Consider the following 23,069-nt stretch of genomic DNA (forward strand, 5'->3'; position numbering starts at 1 on the left):
CTTCTTTGAGTCAGGCGAAATTTTTCTAGAAAAATGTTGAGGGACCTTAGCTAATAAAAAAATTATTTTGAACCTCTCGTATTACAAAAAATTGGAGAGAGATATTTTACTAATTTTCCTTTTCAAAAATGTTATTGCTGCATAATTATGATAAAGTTTTATTTTATTTTTAAATTTTTTTTTACACATGACATGTTACAGTTTATACCGTTTGGCATAAAGATAGTTCATGTATCCCAAGAGCTCCTTCGAATCTCTTCTTGCAAGCAAAATCAACCATGTGATGCACGCTTTCACTGTTTTGGACCTTGACATGACAGTGTTTGGTACCCAGGAAAACGAGAATATCATTTTTGGTAGTTCAATATGTCAAAAGTTTATACATGTGTGTACTGGAAATTAAAATCAATGAGCAATCTGTTGGGCAGGTTGGAATATGATTGAAGATTCAAGCTTTGGGATTCCTTTAAGGCTGCTTTTCAATTTGGGATTTAGATGGAAAAATATATATATATATATATATATTGTGAAGAAAAAAAGAAAAAGAAAATAATCTAAAGGATAAATTACACTTACACCCTTGAGATTTGGATTTAAGGCATATCAACCCCTAAGATTTGAGAAATTACATTAACCTCCATGTCATTGTAATTATTTAGACAAAACGAAGACATTGAATTCATGTGCTTTCTCTTTTCTTATTTTGTTTTACTTCTTTTGTTTTTTGTTTTTTTTCATTTTCTTTTCTTTTTTTTTAATGTAATTTTCTCTATTTTTTTATTAGGAATTGTTGCCTTTTATATAAGTAGGGGCTTGTGAAATGAGACTATTAACTGCAGAAATGGTGATGTAATTTTCAGAATGTAAGGGGTGAGATGTAATTGAACCAAATCTCAGGGGCTAATCTAAACATAACTTTGATTGAAAGTGAACGGAAAAAAGATGTGTGTACTTCTGATTAGATTTTTGTCAATAATAAACTCGTTGCTACAAATTAATCACTATAAGACTTCAATACAATTTAAAATAGTAGTATCAGATTTAGTATCGATATAATCATGTATCAATATTAGATAATATAGACTCATGTAGGTGAATATCAGTATCAAAACTCGTTCATCAATTTCTTCAAGCTAGTCATTTTGCCAACTTATACAAAGTTATGTACAAATTTAAAGAGAGCAATCTTTAATTGCTTTAATAAGTGATACATACCCACAATCAAGTTTAACTTGATTTAGGCTCTTATAAAGATTAAAAGACACTACTACCAAACAGTAGTAGCATAGGCCATTTCTGGTGAGATAGAGAGAAGTAACCAACTAGAGAAAACCACCTTGCCCTTGTTAAAAAAAAAGTCTAAAAATAAATTACAAAATCATACATAATTTTTTTCAATTATGTTATCTATTTATGTGCAAGTTATCTTGATTTGTCCGTTCCCACTCTTCAATCTTCCTCTATCACACTCAACTTTGCGGTGAACTTACGCCCTTTATGACGACCGCCACCACTACCACCACCACCTCTCCTCTCTCTTCTCTCTTCCACTAACCCGCCACCGCCACCGCCACCGCCGCAACTCTTTTCAAGAGCCACACTGGCTTTAACTGCCAAAGCCGCCATATCCTCCGCCTGAAGCGGCTGCCCCAACCAATTCAACGGCAGAGCAAAGTAAAGCTGCCCTAACCGAAGCTCCTCCTCCCCATCCATCGCTGAAACAAAGTCATCGAAGTACATATCGTCCGAGTCACACACGAAACACGCCGGGTTCTTCTGAAGCACGTGGGAGACTTTCACCGGCGACGAGAACTCTTGAAGTGCTCCGTCCAAGAACACCAGCTTCGCCGTCGTGGTAACAACAGAGGTTGACTCGTCCGAGTTACAGTTTCCCATCCTTGAGTAGTAATTAGTTAATCTAGTGGGTCAGATACTGAGTTATAAAAAAAAATGGACTGAATCAAATGGCGAGAGATTAGAATTCAGATATGTGTTTCATTTTAGAGACTTGGAAGATAGAGAAAAGAGGAGAGATATACAGATAGATACGGTAGATAGATGCGTCTTCGGATGGGTCGTTTGTTTGTTTGTATTTCTTAATTTCGTTGTTACTACGTCGTATTTGTCGTCGGTTTTGGACTAATGTATGTTATTAGGAGCAAGCTTCCTCTAGGGTTTTTTTTTTCTAAAATTTTTTAGAGTGGTGTATTGTATAGTTGAGATTTAATAACAAGTCATATTAATTTTTTAACATTAAATCTCAACCACACAATATATCACTTTAGAAAACTTTAAGAAAAAAACACTCTAAAAGATCTTTGGTGATTTTTTAGGCCTAAGGGTTTTCTATCTTCAAAATTTTGTATTTTCATGTGTCAAATCACTCATAATAATTAGATATATTTTAGAATTTTTAAATCTTAAAATTTTTAAATGAATAATAGTTATGAGTAATTTAGGATAAGTGGACAAAAATTTTAAGTTAAGTTTGGCTATCCTAAATAAGTACACACTTTTTATCTTTTTATCTTTTTTTCATCACATCATCTCTCTATTTTTTTACATATCTTTTCATAAAAAGACAAAAAATATACTTATTTAGGTCATCCCAAATAACCTAGGAGTGAGAAGAGATCTTTACTAATTTTTTTAGGGACTTGTTTGGCGTTTTTATTGAAACAAGTACGAAACTGTCAAACAGTCGACAACAACCTTCTGTATATAACTATTTTTTTTTTTGGTTTTGAGCGTGTTCGAGGTTTCGTCTTTACTAAAGTAAAATGTTTTCTTTCAGAGTAAATTACATATATAGTCTCTATAGTTTGAGACTTATATCACTTTTGATTTTTGATTTTTTAATTATAATATATTTTATCTTAAATTTTGAATTTTGTTTCAAATAAGGACAATTGAATATATAATTAAATTTTTTAAGAGTAAAATTGTCAATTTGATAAAATATAAACTATTTTGACAAAAATAAATGTCAAACAAATATTTTTGAATTTTTAAAAATTATTTTTACCTACTAAAAATAAAATTATGTAAAATTGATAAATCTTTTAGACATTTATTTATTTATTTTTACCAAATTAATTTTTATTATGTGTTTGGATGATAATCATGTAAAATTAATTTTAAAAAATTAATCATATAATTTTTATTTATTTTACATAATTTTATCCTTGGTGGATAAAAATAATTTTAAAAAAATTAAAAAAAAATTTGACATTTATTTTTGTTAAATTAGTTTATATTTTATTAAATTGACGATTTTACTCTTGAAAATTTTAATGATATTTTTAATTGTCCTTATTTGGAACAAGATTTAAAATTCAGGGTCAAATGTGTCACAATTGAAAAGTCAGGGACTAAAATGACATAAGTCTCAAATTATAAGAACTATTAGTGTAATTAACCCTTTCTTTTATGGGTACGAGAGAACAGTCTGAGATTTCAAATCAATAATACTATTATGATGGTGAAAAAATATTATAAAATATTTTATAAATATTTTTTATTTTTTAATTAGTATATAGTGTTTTATTATATGTATAATTTAAAAATAAATAATCTTTTATATTATCTTTATATTTTTTTCATGATTAATACCATTATTTATTTCAAATTGTGTTATCTCGATACATTTTATAAATTACTTTTTAGATTTATCTACTAATATGGGATGTGCTATATAAGCATATTTTTTTTTTTTATCTTTTTTAGATCATATTATTTCTTTATTTTTTTATATTTTTTTTATAAAAAATCAAAAATATACTTATTTTAAATTATTCCAAACAAATTTTTTTTTTCTTGCAAATACATAAACAAAATCTAAACTATTAATTAACATAAAGTGGTGATGTGACAAGCATTCATTGTTTAGGCTAGACATCGAAGAGCCTCAAATATATATAATTCTTCCATTATGCCTATATTAAATAGTTATAGGATTTAATTTAGGTACACAAAATAGTTATGGAGTTTAATGTTGAGGTTAGAATTATCTTTAATAATTTGTGTAATAATTTTATAATAATAATTTAAATTTAAAATATAATTTTAAAGTATCATGACAAGATTATTATATCAAAAATTATTGGAGAAAAAAAAGGTGAGTCCTGGGGGTAGTCCAAGGAAGAATAGAGAAAGGTCTTTGAATTGAAGTGTGAATGAGGACAGCCCACACTTAACTTAATTAAAGGGTTGATTTGATGTTCCAAAGTAGAATAAATGAGAGTAATTCATTGAGTTATAAGAACATCAGCAACAGAGTAGTTAAACACGGTCTTAGGCCTCGTTTGGAAACAGGTTAATTTAGTAATTTTTTGGCTAATTGGTTAAAAAAGTAGGTAAAAAAAACTTGTATGTTTGGGATGACTTTTTGACTAATTACGAAAAGCTATGCAAAAAGTAGAGAGAAGCCGTAATTGTTGACTTTTTGGTATGACTAATTGGCTAATTGGCTAATTTAGTAACTTTTTGACTTTTTGGCTAAAACAGAGCCTTCCCAAACGAGGCCTTAGTGTCGGTTGTTAATTTTTAACAAGTTATTTTTTATTTTTGGTCTTACAATGGAGCTATTAGTAGGCGTGTTAGTAGTGTGTGTTAAAACGTTTGTTATCTGCAGTGATGGTTTTAGCTAGCGGAGGGGAGTGTGTTTGTGTTCTTACATATTGACTGGCCGGATGTCCGGCCGGTTGAACGGTCAACGGCAATTTTTTTTTAATTTTTTTTTTAACTTGTTGGGATTTTTTTTTAGACTTAAAATTTAATTTTGAGCTTGAAATTTTTGATTAAATTAAATTATTTATTTATTTTATTTATTATGTACACACACATATATATATATATATATATATTTAACACACATCTTAACACACCCCTTAACACATCTATTGTACCATCACTCACTCTCTAAAATTAACAAACTCTTAACACACCTTAACACATATTTTTAGGTCCCACTTTTATTACTTTTTATCATATAACATACTTTAACACACTTTTTTAACTATTCTATTGTAAATACCCTAATATAATCTTTATTAAAAAAGAGTTCCCAAATAATGTTGTTAATTTGATATATTATGTATTTTATTGAGCTCCTTTTACTTTTTTACAAAAACTAGATGTGACTTGGGTTCAAGAATAGGAGAGCGGCCATTTCAGCTCCATTTGTTTAAGGACCACTATGCCACAAACTTAAGATTAAGCCTATTTTGGTAATTAAGAAAAAAAATTAATTTATTGACTTATTAATTTTTTTAAGTCACATCATTTTTTTTAGTATATTTTTTAAAAAAAAGTCAAAAAAAAAAAAACTAAAAACACGAAAAAATTAGCATTTTTCTTATTTCCGAAACAGACCTAAATTGAGCCACCAATAGATTCATAAGCCAGTCTTAACTTTGATTACAACATGAGGCAAAGAATATAGGAATGTTGATGTTGATTTCAGAATAAGTATTTGATAGAATGGTGTTATTATATAACAATAGTATCTATTAATAAAAAAAATTATATGACTATCATGGAGATTATTTGTTTAGATTAGTAGGAGATAAATAAGTGCCCATATAATCTCATTTATGATATTTATTGGTCATGATACGTAAAATTGTGTAATCTTTACGCTTAATATTTATTTTTAAATCTAGATTCTCATTCTGAAAAATGTTGTGTTTTTATCTCAAGTATTTCGCAATCATACTCACACGATGATGCAAGGGGATACGAAAATTTCTTGACAAAGGATCTTGAGAAAAAATTTTGGATAGAGGATTGCATGCCGCCAATTGTTTATGTTGTAAATTTCACATCATTGAATATATAGACCATTTTGATGGTTATGTTATCACTTTTGTCTTTTCTTTTCTTTTTTATGTCACTTTGATATGCCTAAATTGGCCTTCAATGAAACTTACTTTGCAATAACAGTAACATCAAGCTATTAAGTCTCAAGATCAAAATCCCCATCCCAAAAAAAAAAAAAAAAAAAAAAAGAAAAAAAAAAAAGAAAGAAAGAACAGATATCAATATCAAACAAAATATTTAAAAGGTGCATTATCAGAAAAGTAGGTTACAACTTACAAGTCACATTAGATCCATATATGGACCTTTATCCACCATTCTCCAAACCAAAATCTTCATCAAACAAAGCTATAACTTTTAACATCAACACAATAAGTTCAAAAATACAAAAATAAAATACAAAATTAGACATAAAAAAATATATATTGATAGACATGATTTTTTATAAATAGATTCAACTAACAAATCTAATAAAATCTTGTCTATTCATATATTTCACAAGTCCAATTTTATATTTAGTTTCTATGTTTTTAAACTTATTAATAGCCACGTCTACATTTTAAACCAACCCACCTCACTATCCGGTATTAAGTTTAGTGATACAAAAACAAGTTACAGAATCGGACATAGAATGTATATGAATTGACAAGATTTTCAAAAGTAGGTCCCACCAACAAACTTTGTAAAATCTTATCATCCGCATATTTTATGTTCGATTCTGTATTTAGTTTACGGATTGTAACCGAACTGCACTACATAGACATCAATGATCCAACAACCCCAGCAATGAGGGTAGTCGGGTCACCAAGAACAGCTGATATAACAAACTGGACAGCCAAAGCAGCCATCTGACAACACTTCCCTTTGCCCCTATTCCTATTATGAGGGGTCTGAAGTGTACCTCTCAAACTAGGAATTCTAGTCTCCAACTTCCTCTCGCTCCATCCTCTTCCCCCACTCCCACCACCCCCAAAATATATCTCATGCCAATACTCCACCAACATCTCCTTCACACAAGCAACATGCAAGTTATATTTCTTGCAATTCGACCGGTAACTCCAACTCCTCCCCTTCCTCCCACACCGATGACACGATGCGCTAACCTTCCTATACAGGTACAACTTCACTTCACCGTCATCGAGCACCATGGGGAGCTTCGCGCAACATGGGTGGAGGTCGAATCCACAGGCCTTGCAATGGTAGAGGAAGCCGGTGATGTCCTTTTCGCAGGCGTTGCAGTAGCGGGGAGTGGGGCCCGGTGGGCGGGGTAGGAATTGGAAAGAGCATTTGGTGTAGAAAGGGTGGGAGAGAGAAGGGGAAGGGAGGGCACAGTGGATGTGGAGATCATAGTCACAAGTGTTGTTATTGGAGCATTTGTATCTTGAGCCTATGCCAACTTCTTTGCAACCATCACACTTGAATGGAACTTCAGTGTACTCAAACTTGAGCTTGTGTTGTGGGTGGCTGAAATGAGTTATCTCATTGTATTTCATGGTTTTGGTAGCTAGCTAGGCAGTGGCTTATAATTCAGGTGAGTAAAATATATATAGAGGTGGTTTGTGATGGTTTGGTTGATGGATGAGAATATGTAAAAGTGATTAGAATCCATGTAAGGTCATAATTAGATTTTCTAATTAGGGTTATAATGTGGCTTGTTGTTGAAGCAACTAAAGAGGGATTTATGCTTATGGATGGTTGTGATAGTGGAAAATGAGTGCATATAGGAAGGAAAATGATCCCTAAAAAAAATTTATATAAAAAATTTAATCAAAATGATATAACAGTAGTATTCTTTTAATAGATATTTTGACTTGAAATATGAATGCAAATTTGTCACATCATTTTGTATATATTTTTTATATAATTTTTTTTAAAATTTATGTCATTATTTATTATTTATATAGGATAGAAGAGACACAAGGCATATTGGTTCATGAGTCCATGTCCCACAAAGAGAATACGAATTTTCACTTTATGTGAGATCACAATCTAGCTAGGTACTAACATGCCACAAAATGGTCATGTGGAAATTGTTTATGACCATGGCATGTACCATACAAAATTAACATATATGTGCTTAATGGTCCAAAATGATCAAATAAATCCCATATAGCAGATCAATCAGATGCTAAATCACTATTCTCATACTTCATGATACAAAATAAAGAGAAGATGATTTTGGAAAATGTCTTATCCAACGGTTAGTTCTGTTAATAAGACAATGTTAGGGTAGGAAGATTGGTTATTTGTGCCTACATATTTCTAATTGTGTAGCTTCTTTTGCAATGAAAATATTTCACCTTTCTAAGAATTATGTTCTATAATTCAGATTACGTAAGCGCTTTGGGATTTCAAGTAAATAGTAAAGGAATAAGGGAATAAGTTTGTAATTAAAGTAATCCTAATCTTCACTCAAAATCTAGGGATTTTGTTGCATAATAAGAATTAGTCGTTTAAGGAATCAGGTTTAAGATTTAAGCAGAGTTTAAAATACTAAAAACATGCATTTTGGGATGTCAATGCTTGATTATTGGAGGAAAATTGTTAGAAATGGTACAGCAGGATAGAGGGAATAACTTCCTCTCTAAATTCATTGGTGTTTATGAAGGATGGATAAGGAACAAATTCTCTAGTGCTATTTATATGAATTATTGCAGCCCATTAATTATATTCATATGAAAGAACATGCTTAGCTTAAGTAGCATCCATATCCATTTGCATCTTCCACTAGTATGCCTCTATATAAACTTTATATCACTAAGCATATATATGTCATGTAGCTTTAAATTTCAAGTGATGTGTCATGTGAGGTACATGTACTCTATGGAATTGATTCTTGATTATGGAATAATTGTTGCTTAATCTAAGCATAGAGAATTAGATAAAGTTGTTTACAAATGAATATAAAGCTAATTCAAATGCTTTTTCACCTTTGAGATGTTAAAACGCAATAGTAAAATCATTGAGGCCTTGTTTAGTTTAAGACTTTTTTAGTTCGAGAGAAATCAACTTATTTTCTCTCTTACTAAAAAAGTTCGAACTACACTAAGGCCTCATTTAAGAATATGCTATTTTTGTAATTTTTTAACTTTTTATGAAAAGATGTATAAAAAATTAGAGAAAGTAATGTAACAACTTATAATAACTTTCGACTAAAATATATAGTTGATAAATGAAGCTTAAGGCTAAGAGATGCTTAGTTGCTCCATTAGTACTCCATACATAATTAGAACAATTTCATGCATGATTACATGCCATTGAAGTGTCACAAGTTGATAGCGAAATTGGGTGAGAATTCATTCGGGTAATCCAATAGTAAAGGATCTTTGGTTTAGAATGAATTGTAAATTTGAACGTCCTAAGTTTCACGATTGTTAATTAATATACGTGGTTTGCGGTTGATTACAAATATTTAGAATTTACTCTGTAAGGACATATCCAATGTGACCTTATCATAGAGAGGTTCCTCCTCACAAAAACAAAAACCAAAAACAAAAAAACAAAAAGTAGTTGGGCAGTTGTTCAAAAGGCAATTATGGTGATTCTTATCCTTAAGAGTCAAGGGTGTTGAATGTTGGTGGAAGAAGCATCAAATATAAGTTGGCATAAGCAGCAAAATCAGGGAAGTTCTTTTGTTTTGTGTTTTTCTTTTTCTTTTTAATTTTGCTTTATCTTTTTGTTTCTTTTGGTACAAAGAAAGAAAAGAAACAAATGGAGTATTTTTGAATTAGAAGCGTAAGGGTTAAATATCATATGTGCTTGAATGTCCACATCTCTATACTCATTTGCAGATTTGTACTTGCAAGAACAACAACAGTAAAAAGGAGCAGAAAAAAAAAAAAAAAAAACTTGAATTTGATTCTTTTGTTCTGCTTCTTCTGCACTCAATATCTTTCCCTGTTCTTGTGCTTCTTTTTTTTTTTTCCTTTTGGGTTCTTTTTACTTTATTTATGTTTTCACAGTTTTGATTCTTCATGTTAGGGAAGGTCTATGTAACCGTAAAATTCTTTCGTTCCAAAAACAAAGTGGGACAAATAGGGCTTCCAAGGGACACATTACGTCACTGCATAAGGGTCATCCTTTGGCTCAAGGCTTGTAATTCTCCTTTAGCCCGTTCAATTCAGTGGGTTTTTACTCGGAACAAGTCAATATTCAAAAAGAAAGAAAGAAGAAAAAAAAAGCAGACTAAATTCTTTGATAATATTACGTATTCAATGCTTTTTATTCTTCTTAACAACTATTTTTTTGACATAAATTTTTTTGGTTTTTAAAAAGAAAAAGTCCAAGGAAATTCAATTGTTCCGAATGAATCTCTAGACAGACTCGTGGATTTATCAATATCAAAATCGCAAAAAAAAAAACCAAATTCTTATTAATGATTATGTATAATAAAAAAAATGAAATTTTAAAAATTTTTTTGCATGTTTATATTCTTTTTCTAAGAGATGTCAAGAAATTTTTTTTTATGATATTTTGTGAAACATTAAATTCATTAATTGATTTACCCGAACGAGACTTTAGTCTGAGCTCTAACCTTACACAAGATTTTGTTGGTTTGGTAACAAAGTAGATTAACTAGTTATTTAAGCCTACTTTGACAACATATATATATTTTTCTAATTAAAATTTTAAAATATTACTATAAAAAATTAATTATTCTTGCTATTTTTTTACATGATTTTTACACCATTAAAAAAAATCAATGTTACATCCTATTATTTATTATCTCTAAATGATCCCTAATGATATAGTATTGAGATTAGATTCCACATGATAAAATATTTGACAAATTAAAATTTGACACTTGTTAGACACAATATTATAGATTATTTTTAAATATGATAAATTAAGGTCTCGTTTGTCAACTATATATTTTAACTAAAAAGTCACTACAAGTTGTCACATCACTCTTTCTACTTTTCTGCATATCTTTTCATAAAAAGTTACAAAGTTACTTAGAGTCCGTTTGGCAAGCAAGGTTGGGGCTAAAATAGCCACAAAAGACAAAATAGGCTATTTTAGCCACAACAAACAAAACATCACATCCAACCCATAATCATTACACTATTCTCTCACAAAAAAAATCAAAAAAGCCAAAAAGTCAAAAAGCTCTTCCCAAATCAAGCTTTTTAGCCTAGGCTAAAATAACCAAAAAAGCCAAAAAGTCAAAAAGCCAACCCACTTCCCAAACGGAGGCTAAAATAACTTGTTCACAAACAAAACCTCTCTGTTTGGTTTAGATTCAAAACATAGTTCCACAACTGATTTGAGTGTGGTATTTGGCTGCAATTTTCAAATCATAATTCTACACCTATTTCTCAAAACTCATTTTAAACTATAATCATTACTTCTCAAAACTCACAACCAAACACACAATTCAAAACTCTTTTTAAAACTAAAAAACAACTTAATTTTTATTTTAAATATTTTTTATTTTTTTACTTTAAATATTTTGTTTTATTTTATAGGAATATTTTTAATATTTTAATTTTCATAAAAATATTTTAATATTTAATTTTAATATTTTGATATTTTAATTGTAAATATTTTGATTTTCGGAATATTTTTAATATTCTTAATATTTTAATTTTTGGAATATTTTTAATATTTTATTTTTTGAAATATTTTTAATATTTTAATTTTCTGAATAATTTTAAACTATTTTTAATATTTTTAATATTTATACATGCCTAAAAAATGAATTGATAGAAAAATTAATTGACATAAAATAATTGACATAGAAGTTATTTGAAAAAAAAATTATTCAAAAAAATTACTTAAAAACAATTAATTGAAAAAAAAAATATTTTTTTTATTTGAGTATTTTAAAAATAGTTTTGACTGTTGATCAAAAATACGGATATCAAGTTATGAGTTGTGTATTTGATTATCAATTATAGGTTGAATTAAATTTTGAAAACTATTTTGAAAACTCATCACCAAACAAATTTTCTTATTTCACATGTCACTTCAAACTTTCAAAACTCAATTCCACATACAATTCAAAACTCAATTCAATACTTTATTCAAAAATCATAACCAAACAAATTTTCTACACTCAAATCATAATTCCACAACTCACAAATTCAAAATACAATTCATACTCTCAAATCATATTTACAAAACTCTACCAAATGCAACCTAAATGTCTTAAGAATTTTTTGTTAAAAAAGGTAAAAAAAACAACCAACTTTGTTTAAAGGATAAATTATACTTACACTCCTGAGAGTTAAATTTAATACATATCACCCCTTAACGTTTGAGAAATTATACTAACTCCTTGTCATTGTAATTATTTAGACCGAATGAAGACATTGAACTTATGCACTTTCTCTTTTTTTTTATTTTGCTTTACTTCCTCTGTTTTTTCTTTTCTTTTGTTTTTGTTTTAATATAATTTCTTCTATTTTCTTACTAAAAGTTGTTACATTTTATATAAATAAGTTATTTGTAAAATGAGATTATTAACTATACGAATAAAAATATAATTTTCAAAATATGTAGAGATGAGATATAACTAAACCAAACTTTAAGGTGTTAATCTAATTTACCCTTGTTTAAAAAATGTTTATACGGGGTTCATCTTAGGCCACTGATCGAATAGCCCACAAGCTGCTACGTCAAGACAAATGACAATCCAACCGTCCCAAAATCACCCTGATGCCACGCAAAGATCATCTCCAATACTACATATTATTGCTTTATTAAATTTAAATTTGATTAAAAAACAAAGATCGCGTTTGGTAGAATTTTTTAAATATGATTTGAGAATAGAGTTGTATTTTGAGTTTGTGAGTTTTGAAATTATGATTTGAGTGTAGAAAATTTGTTTGATTATGAATTTTGAAAAGAGTTTTGAATTGAATTTTGAGTTGAATGTTGAATTGAGTTTTTAATGTTTGATGTGACATGTGAAATAAGAAAATTTATTTAGTTATGAGTTTTTAAAAGAGTTTTCAAAACTTGTTAATTATATTATTTAATTTTGATGATGTCTAAAATATTATTTGTATTATTTACTTTTGATGATGTCTAAAATATTATTTGTAACAATTTAGATTTTTTAATGTACATATTTATTTGATACAAAATATTATCTTTTTAAAATATATATATTTGTTAAATATTAGTTAAATAAAAATATTTTTGAAAACTTTACTATTCACTTTTTGAAAATTGAGGCTAATCACTATTCACTTTTTGACCAAATTAAAAATTGATTAATTATATTATTTTAACAAAAATGATGGATTGGTTGTATTATTTTGACAAATTTGATATTGATAGGTTATATTGTTTTGACAAAATTAATATGGAGTGGTAGAATATATTTAGTTTAAAATCTCTACAACATATACAATATTTTAAAGAGGGCATATATTTTCAGATCCATCATAAATATTATTTAAAGAGATTTTTCTGTATATGCAAATATTTGATTAGAACATTATATATATATATATATATATATAAAGTTATATATATAATGCATATAATACAAATAGTATACATCACGGAGCAATTATATTTTTTTTACACAACATTGATTGTATCATATATATATTAGTGTGTGGAAACATTGAATATTAGCATATGAACACATTAATTATTAGCATGTGGAAAGTCATACAAGATATAATTCAAATTAATTTTTCTTTTGCTTTTTGTATACTTTTGACTAATACCTAAAGATGTTCAAATTTGCAAGAGTGCAAATTTTTTTACACGTGATTTTCTTCCAAACTAGTGTCATCCATGACGTCAGCAAGGAGCGTGCTTATGTAAGCCATGACGTCAGCAAGGAGGGTCTAACAGGTATATTTTTGTGTATAAATAGAAGTGTTGTGTGTGGAGAAAAATCAAGAACTTGAAGAGAAAATTTTCTGTGAACTTCAAATTGTATTCTGCTCTTTCACTTTCAGATCTAAGTTTAACATTTGTTCTTACACTTTCATATCTACTTTTTGTGAGAGAATTATTGTAAAAGAGGGTTTAAGTACCACTTATTCTTATTCCTTCTTTTTGTGAGAGATTTTGTAAGGGTAAGGCTTTTATTGTTGAGTGAGGTTCAATAGATAAGAGTAAGTCCTGTACCAAATTCACAAGTTTGGTGGTGTATTTATTCAATTGATAGTAAAGAAATTCTCAAAGAGGTTCCTTGGGGAGTGGACGTAGGCCTGGCGTGCCGAACCACTATAAATCGCAGTGTTTGATTTTCTCTCCATATCTCTCTTACTTTTATATTGATAATTATTATTTTATTTTTTTTATTTATTAAAATTCTGAATATTGTGTTAATTTTAATATTATGAAATTTTTAATAACCCAATTCACCCTCCTCTTCAATTGTCTATCTGGGACAACAATTGGTATCAAAGTCTAGACTCTAGTTTCTGTGACTTAACCGTCTTAGAGTAGATCATGACAACCCCTAATTATTCCTTACCCAAAGGACAAGCATCTAGTAGGCCACCTCTATTTAGCGGCACAAATTTTAGTTATTGGAAAACTAGGATGACCATACATATTCAATCTAATGATTATGAATGTTGGAAAATTATTTACAATGGTCCAAAAATTCCTACCAAAACTGTAGATGGACTTAGGGTACCAAAACTTGAAGATGAGTGGGATGAATCAGATACTAGAATGGCTCAAATTAATATCAAAGCTACAAACATGTTGTACTGCGCCTTAGATGCCAACGAGTTCAACAGAATTGTCACATGTAAAACCGCAAAAGAAATTTGGAACAAGTTTATAGTGACTCATGAGGGAACCGAACAAGTTAAAGAATCCAGAGTCAGTTTGCTAGTCCATAATTATGAACTCTTTAAAATGAAACCTGACGAAACTATTCCTCAAATGTTTACTCGTTTTACTGATATTATTAATGGTTTAACTTCTCTTGGCAAAATATATACTAATGCTGAAATTGTAAGAAAAGTGCTTAGGTCATTGCCAAAAAGTTTGGAGACAAAAGTCATTGCCATTACCGAAGCCAAGGATTTATCAAAGCTTAGTCTAGATGAGTTAATGGGATCTCTCTCTTAACTCATGAGCTCATAATGCAAGAGGGAAAGGAAGAGGAGGACAAGAAGAAGAAGAAAGGAATAGCCTTCAAATCCACCTCGAAACATCAAGAGGATAAGGAAGATGTTTCAGATGAGGATGAGGAAATGACATTCATCACTAGAAAGTTCCAAACGTTTGTGAAAAAGAAACAAGGCGTACGAAATTTTTTTAGAAAAGACTTCTACAACAGGGATTTTCAAAGAAGAGAAAATCACAAAAATCTAAAGTAACCTGCTATGAATGCAACAAACCTGGACACTACAAATCAAAATGTCCAGAACTTAAGAAAAAATTCAAGAAGGACAAGAAGAAAGCTATGGCTGCAGCATGGGGAGAAGATAGTGATGAAAGCGACACAGAAGCCGAAGTTTGCAAAAATGAGGTTGCTAATTTATGCTTAATGGCACTTGAAAACGAAAATGAGGTAAATAACGAATCATTTACATTTGATGAATTACAATTAGCTTTTGATGAATTACATGCTGAATTTAAGAAACTTAGTTTGAAAAATAATTGTCAAAAGAAAGTAATTTCAACTTTATCAAAAGAAAATAAATCATTGACTTCCAAGATAAATGTTTTAGAAAATGAAGCTACGAAAAAGGAAAATAAGATTTTAACTCGAAAAGAGTCTTCAATTTCTGAAAAACATTTAGTTGTATTGCAAAAAGAAAACGAGTCTTTAAAAAATGAGCAAATTATTTTAAAAGAACATATTGAAGACTTGAAAACTACTCTTTCAAAATTCACCCAAGATAGAGAGATTTTAGATAAAACCCTTAAAAATCAAAACCGTACTTTTGGTAGAGCCGGAATTGGATATAAACCGTTCTCAAAAGTAAAAAATGTCAAAAATGACTTTGTGTATGCATCTTCTAATCACTCTCATCTCACATGTCATTTTTGTGGAACAAAAGGTCATATTTCACTTTCATGTCCTATTAAAAGAAATCCTTTTGCTAAAATAAAAAAGATGTGGGTCCTTAAGGACATCTCAAGAGTGCCAAATTCTAACTTTTATGGACCCAAGAAGAAATGGGTACCAATAGAGAAATTAAATTTTTGTAGGTATGTTTCAAGACAAAATCCAGTAACGATAGATGGTATCTCGACACTGCATGTTCGAGGCACATGACTGGAAATAAAGGTATGTTCGCCACATTCCAACCAAAGTGATGGTGGATATGTGACTTTTGGCGACAATAGCAAAAGTAAAATCATTGGTGTAGGAAGTATTGGTAAAAACCCCTCTCCTATTATTGAAAATGTTTTATTTGTTGAAGGTTTAAAACATAACTTTCTTAGTATTAGTCAATTATGTGATAAAGGTTATAGAGTTATTTTTGAGAAAACTCATTGCACTATTGAAAACATCCTAGAAAACAAAACTTTATTTATAGGTTATAGACATGAGAATGTATATGTGTTTGATTTGCATGATTTATCTTCTCATTTTAATATTAAATGTTTATCTGCTATAAATGATAATGGTTGGCTTTGGCATAGAAGATTAGGACATGCTCATTTTGATTTAATTTCCAAACTTTCAAAAAATGAGTTAGTCATAGGTTTACCAAAAATTATTTTGAAAAGGATAAACTTTGTGATGCATGTCAATTTGAAAAACAAACTAGAATTTCTTTTAAATCCAAAAATATCGTTTTAATTACTAGACCGCTTCAACTCTTACATATTGATCTATTCGGAACATCTAGAACATTAAGTTTAGGAGGAAAATCTTATGCCCATGTTTGTGTTGATGATTATACTAGATATATATGGATACTATTTTTAGCACGCAAAAATGAAACTTTTTATAATTTTTCAAAACTTTGTAAAAGAATTCAAAATGAGAAAAATCTTAATATTTGTAGTATTAGAAGTGACCATGGTCGAGAATTTGAAAATGATGATTTTATTAAGTTTTGTGATAACTTAGGAATAGATCATAATTTCTCAGTCCCTAGGACTCCTCAACAAAACGGTGTGGTTGAAAGAAAAAATAGAACTCCTGAAGAAATGGCTCGTACTATGCTTTTTGAAAATAATTTGCCTCAATATTTTTGGGCGGAAGCTGTAAACACTGCATGCTATGTTATAAACCGTGCCATGATTAGACCTATTCTTAAGAAAACTCCTTACGAACTTTGGAAAGGTAGAAACATAATATTAGTCACTTGCGTGCTTTTGGTTATAAATGCTTTGTATTAAATAACAATAAAGATAATTTAGGAAAATTTGATGCTAAATCGAATGAAGCTATATTTCTTGGTTATTCTATGTCTAGTAAAGCTTATAGAGTATTCAATAAAAGAACTCTACTTGTTGAAGAATTTGTGCATGTTGTTTTTGATGAATCTAACGATATTATTTCCAAAAATCTTGTAAGTAATGATATTGTAGAAAATCAACTAAACATGGAGAGCATTTACAAAAAGGAAAATGAAAAAAATCCATTACGCAAACATGACGAAGAAATGACAATGGAGAAACTTCAAGAAACATATGCTCTTTCAGAAAATGACTCAAATCTACCAAAAGAATGGAAGTATGCTCATGGCCACCCCAAAGACCTCATCATAGGTGATACGGCGGAGGGTATAAAAACTCGTTCCTCTGTTAGAAATATTTATGGTAACTTAGCATTTGTTTCACAAATTGAACCAAAATCATTTTTAGAAGCTGAAAATGATGAAAACTGAATTTTAGCAATGCAAGAATAATTAAATCAATTTGAAAGAAATGAAATTTGGTTTTTGACCCCTTGACCTAAGGATCATCCCGTTATTGGTACAAAATGGGTTTTTCGAAATAAATGGACGAATCTGGAGTTGTTATTAGAAATAAAGTTAGATTAGTAGCTCAAAGCTATAATCAAGAAGAGGAAATTGATTTTGATGAAACTTTTGCAACAGTTGCTAGACTTGAAACTATTAGAATGTTACTTGCTTTTGCGTGTTTTAAAGATTTTAAATTATATCAAATGAATGTTAAAAGTGCTTTTTTGAATGGGTATATTTCAGAGGAAGTCTATGTTGAACAACCTCCCGGTTTTGAAAATCATAAATACCCGGGTCATGTTTTCAAACTTTCAAAAGCTTTATACGGCTTGAAACAAGCTCCTAGAGCATGGTATGAAAGATTGAGTAATTTTCTACTTAACAAAGATTTTTGTAGAGGAAAAATTGATAAAACACTTTTTATAAAAATCAAAAAAGAAGATATGCTAATTGTTCAAATTTATGTTGATGATATTATTTTTGGTGCTACTAATGAAAATTTGTGCAAAGAGTTTGCTAAAGACATACAGGGTGAGTTTGAAATGAGTATGATGGGGGAATTAAATTACTTTCTTAGTCTACAAATTAAACAAACTAATGATGGAATCCATTTAAATCAAACGAAATATATCAAAGATTTACTCAAAAGGTTTGAAATGGAATCATCAAAGCTAGCAGCAACTCCAATGAGCACATCGATAAAAGTCGACAAAGATGAGCAAGGTAAACCTGTAGATGAAAAGAAATATCGAAGTATGATTGGTTCTTTACTCTATCTTACTGCAAGTAGGCCCGACATAATGTTTAGTGTTTGTATGTGTGCATGATTTCAATCTGCACCGAAAGAGTCACACATCACCGCAGTCAAACGCATTTTCAGATATCTTGTTGGCACTCCAAATTTGGGATTATGGTATCCTAAGGGAACCACCTTTGAACTTTTTGGTTACTTAGATGCCAACTTTGCGGGATGTAGACTTGACCGAAAAAGTACTAGTGGCACTTGTCATTTTCTTGGACACTCACTCACTTTTTGGTTTTGCAAAAAACAAAACTCAGTGGCTCTGTCAACTGCTGAAGCAGAATACATTGCCGTCGCTGGGTGTTGTGCACAATTGCTTTGGATAAAACAACAACTTCAAGATTTTGGACTTCACTATGATCATATTCCTATAAAATGTGACAACACAAGTGCCATTAACCTTTCAAAAAATCCTATTCAGCACTCACGTACTAAACACATTGAGATAAGGCATCATTTTCTAAGAGATCATGTACTCAAAGGTGACATTGAACTCGAATTTGTGCCTACAAATTGTCAATTAGCTGACATATTTACCAAACCTCTAAATGAAGAACAATTTTGTTATATTAGAACAGAACTTTGTATGATGAATACTCCAATATAATGTTTATATTAAAAAATGATTTTTTTAAATAATTAAATAAAATAAATATTATAATAATAATAATTATTATAAAAAATAATAACAATAATAATAATATACATATATTTATATATATAATTTGCTCTCTCTCTCTCACGTTCTGTCTCTATCTCTCACCCACTCTTTCCCTTACTCTCTCATTTTCTCTTTCTCTTGGTCTCTCGCTTTCCCCTTCTTCCTCACATCCTTAGTCGACTCCATCTCCATGCTCACCATCGTCTACAACCATCTTCACCATCCACAAAATCATCCATCACATTCATCTCTACCGTCATCCACCCAAATCCCTCACCAATCCACCGAACTCTATCACTTCTCTACCCGAAATCTGCATCACCATCTTTACCAATTCATTAAGTTCCATCACTGATCCATCAAGATTCGTGACTGATCCATCAAAATCCATTGCCGATCTACACAAATTTGTCACCGATCTACCCAATCGTCTCAATTTCTTTCGTTCATCAAGGTCATCACCGATTAACATGTTAAAATTCTTGTTGCACTGTGTTACATTTTTTTACTTGTTGTATGTGCTCCAAATTCTCTTGGATTTAGTAATGGTTGCTTCTACCTTGTCTGAAGAAATTGTCTTTATTTTTATTTTCTCCTTTTATGCTAGTGCACTTGGTGTAATTGTTTATGGCCGGATCTTAATAGCCCTTGGTATTATAAATTGGTAATTTGTCTCTTCAAATTTATGTAATTTTTAGTGCATTAATTCAGGGGGAGACTTATATATTTTCATTATAAAACTATAAAAAAAGGACATGTGTAGATTCTATGCATAGTTTTAAGGGGAGTATATACACATATTTTTTTACTTCTTATCTGACATAGTCCTTATCTGCACCAACAAACAAATTTTTTTTGTGCAACGACAGAATTTAAAAAAATAATAATAATAATAAAAAATAGCATAAATAAATAAATAAATAAATAAATGCTCGCAATTTTATTTCAGAAAAAGAAAATATTACTCGATTACATGTAAATTTTCAGAAGGTTTCACAGATTTTTTCTTTTTCACTTCTTTCAACAATTTTTCATGAGCCTTTTTTACATGCCTCTCTCTATTTTCGATTTCTGTGAGTCTTGGCATTATCACCGTTGCATAATAATGCACTGCATTCTCCAACTGTGCATTTTTCCTTTTTAACTCTTTCTTCTCCTTACACATATTAACTACTTGTTATTTTAACAAGCACACCTCATCTCTCCATTGCTGATTTTCTTGTACTCTTGCTTGTAATCGTCGCGCCATATTGGAAACTGCAGTCATGGCCTGTGTACTAAGAGTCATAGTGTTATTAATAGTATCGACATCATTTCGATTACCAATAACACTAGAACCCTCATTTACAGGCATAGCATGTACCTGCGTCACTGGTACTCTCTCATTTGCCTGCATTACAGGCACCTCATGCAGATTCGACTCATTGATAGGCAAGGTAAGGAATGACATGATTACACAAGAAGCTGAAACAAATTTTTCTCTCCAACACTTGATGATTTCGTATCTTTGCCTATGATCTGTATCACTTTTTATACACTCCATCGATTCATTACTCGATGCATATCTGCTCAAATCTTTTGTTTGTCAATATTTTTTGCGCTCGAGATGCTCCAAAATCGCCACAATGATTCTGACAAGACAGAAGGCCAATTATTTTATTTTTGGCCGCTCAGATTATTTTATCAAATGTGTTTGTTTCATCCCTTCATCTTTTATTTTGATGATGTCAAAGAGGGATATGGTAAAAAAATATGATTTTTGCTTTGCAGGGTTATCAAATATTTTGTGTCAAATCCATACAAATATTGCCATCATCAAAAAGGAGGAGATTGTTAATCATATTATTTAATTTTGATGATGTCTAAAATATTATTTGTATTATTTACTTTTGATGATGTCTAAAATATTATTTGGAACAATTTAGATTTTTTTAATGTACATATTTATTTGACACAAAATATTATCTTTTTAAAATATATATATTTGTTAAATATTAGTTAAATAAAAATATTTTTGAAAACTTTACTATTCACTTTTTGAAAATTGAGACTAATCACTATTCACTTTGGGACAAAATTAAAAATTGATTAATTATATTATTCTGACAAAAGTGATGGATTGGTTGTATTATTTTGACAAATTTGATATTGATAGGTTGTCTTGTTTTGACAAAATTAATATGGAGTGGTAGAATATATTTAGTTTAAAATCTCTACAACATATACAATATTTTAAAGAGGGCATATATTTTCAGATCCATCATAAATATTATTTAAAAAGATTTTTCTGTGTATGCAAATATTTGATTAGAACATTATATATATATATATATATATATATATATAACTTTATATATATAATGCATATAATACAAATAGTATACATCACGGAGCAAATATATTTTTTTTACACAACATTGATTGTATCATATATATTTGTTTGAGGAAATATTGAATATTAGCATATGAACACATTAATTATTAGCATGTGGAAAGTCATACAAGATATAATTCAAATTAATTTTTCTTTTGCTTTTTGTATACTTTTGACTAATACCTAAAGATGTTCAAATTTGCAAGAGTGCAAATTTTTTTACACGTGATTTTCTTCCAAACTAGTGTCATCCATGACGCCATCAAGGAGCGTGCTTATGTAAGCCATGACGTCAGTAAAGAGCGTCTAACGGGTATATTTTTGTGTATAAATAGAAGTGTTGTGTGTGGAGAAAAATCAAGAACTTAAAGAGAAAATTTTACTGTGAGCTCCAAATTGTATTCTGCTCTTTCAATTTTAGATCTAAGTCTAGCCTTTGTTCTTACACTTTCATATCTACTCATTGTGAGAGAATTATTGTAAAAGAGGGTTTAAGTACCACTTATTCTTAGTTCTTATTTTTGTGAGAGATTTTGTAAGAGTAAGGCTTTTATTGTTGAGTGAGGCTCAATAGATAAGAGTAAGTCCTGTACCAAATCCACAAGTTTGGTGGTGTATTTATTCAATTGATAGTAAAGAAATTCTCAAGGAAGTTCTTTGGGGAGTGGACGTAGGTCTGGCGTGTCGAATCACTATAAATCGTAGTGTTTGATTTTCTCTCCCTATCTCTCTTACTTTTATATTGATAATTATTATTCTGTTTTTTTTATTTATTAAAATTCTAAATATTGTGTTAATTTTAATATTGTGAAATTTTTAATAACCCAATTTACCCCCCTCTTGGGTTGCCTATCTAGGACAACAAAACTTAATTTAAATTGTTATAACTCATAACCAAAAACACTACTTAAAACTCTATCGAAAATTCTGATCAATAAGTGTGAGAGTGATTTTCTGACTACACTGCCAACTTAGTATTCAGCTGGAGAGTACTGGCAGAATAGATGACACCTGGCTGACCTGCAATAGAAAGAGAAAATTCCAGCGATGGTTCCCCCACCTGGGGGCACTCCGACGATCAAGTCAATATAATATCTTTCAAAAATCACCAATTGCTAAACTCACTGTTTCGAGTATAAATTGCGTACCTTAGACTCTTCAAGAGATAAAGATAAACTCCCTAAAAGCTTTATCCTTATCTAGGCTGAGTCCCTCGTCATTGTAGGACTCTTGTCCCTTATCCGCTTATCTCGGATTCCGATATCTTCAGAGATAACCTTGGCCTACCCGAGATCACCTCGGCGTTATGATCAGGACATGTGGCACCTCGGCTGACAGGTCGGCGTCACCTTGGCCACGTGTTGGTACTCTAAAAATGTATCCCCACAACTGCCCCCTAGGTTTTATTACCTCGGCATTCTGAGGTGATGGAGCCTATATCATTCTTTCCAGTACGTTGGCTTAAAGTATTTTAGCCGAGATCATTATTAAGGCCGACATATCTTTTTGAGAGTAAGACCTTTACGAACTTCTTTACGCGTATGAGTTGTTATGCACAAC

General features: G+C 30.0%; 2 protein-coding genes across 2 annotated transcripts; both read right to left on the minus strand.

Annotated features, from left to right (window-relative positions):
* Positions 1-1,123: 1,123 nt before the first annotated feature.
* Positions 1,124-2,191, minus strand: LOC114323755 (uncharacterized). The gene has a single exon (XM_028271418.2). The coding sequence runs from the start codon at positions 1,894-1,896 to the stop codon at positions 1,450-1,452; it is 447 nt and encodes a 148-aa protein (XP_028127219.2). The 5' UTR covers positions 1,897-2,191; the 3' UTR covers positions 1,124-1,449.
* Positions 2,192-6,044: 3,853 nt separating this feature from the next.
* Positions 6,045-7,500, minus strand: LOC114323748 (uncharacterized). Its single transcript, XM_028271410.2, has one exon. The coding sequence runs from the start codon at positions 7,308-7,310 to the stop codon at positions 6,570-6,572; it is 741 nt and encodes a 246-aa protein (XP_028127211.2). The 5' UTR covers positions 7,311-7,500; the 3' UTR covers positions 6,045-6,569.
* Between the last annotated feature and the right edge of the window lie 15,569 nt (positions 7,501-23,069).

Source organism: Camellia sinensis, chromosome 2 (assembly GCF_055761805.1).
Source record: "Camellia sinensis isolate YWXY chromosome 2, ASM5576180v1, whole genome shotgun sequence".
Classification (NCBI taxonomy): domain Eukaryota; kingdom Viridiplantae; phylum Streptophyta; class Magnoliopsida; order Ericales; family Theaceae; genus Camellia; species Camellia sinensis.

Excerpts from the sequence above, each read along its gene's own strand:
- LOC114323755 (XM_028271418.2), bottom strand. The coding sequence starts at position 1,896 with ATGGGAAACTGTAACTCGGACGAGTCAACCTCTGTTGTTACCACGACG.
- LOC114323748 (XM_028271410.2), bottom strand. The coding sequence starts at position 7,310 with ATGAAATACAATGAGATAACTCATTTCAGCCACCCACAACACAAGCTC.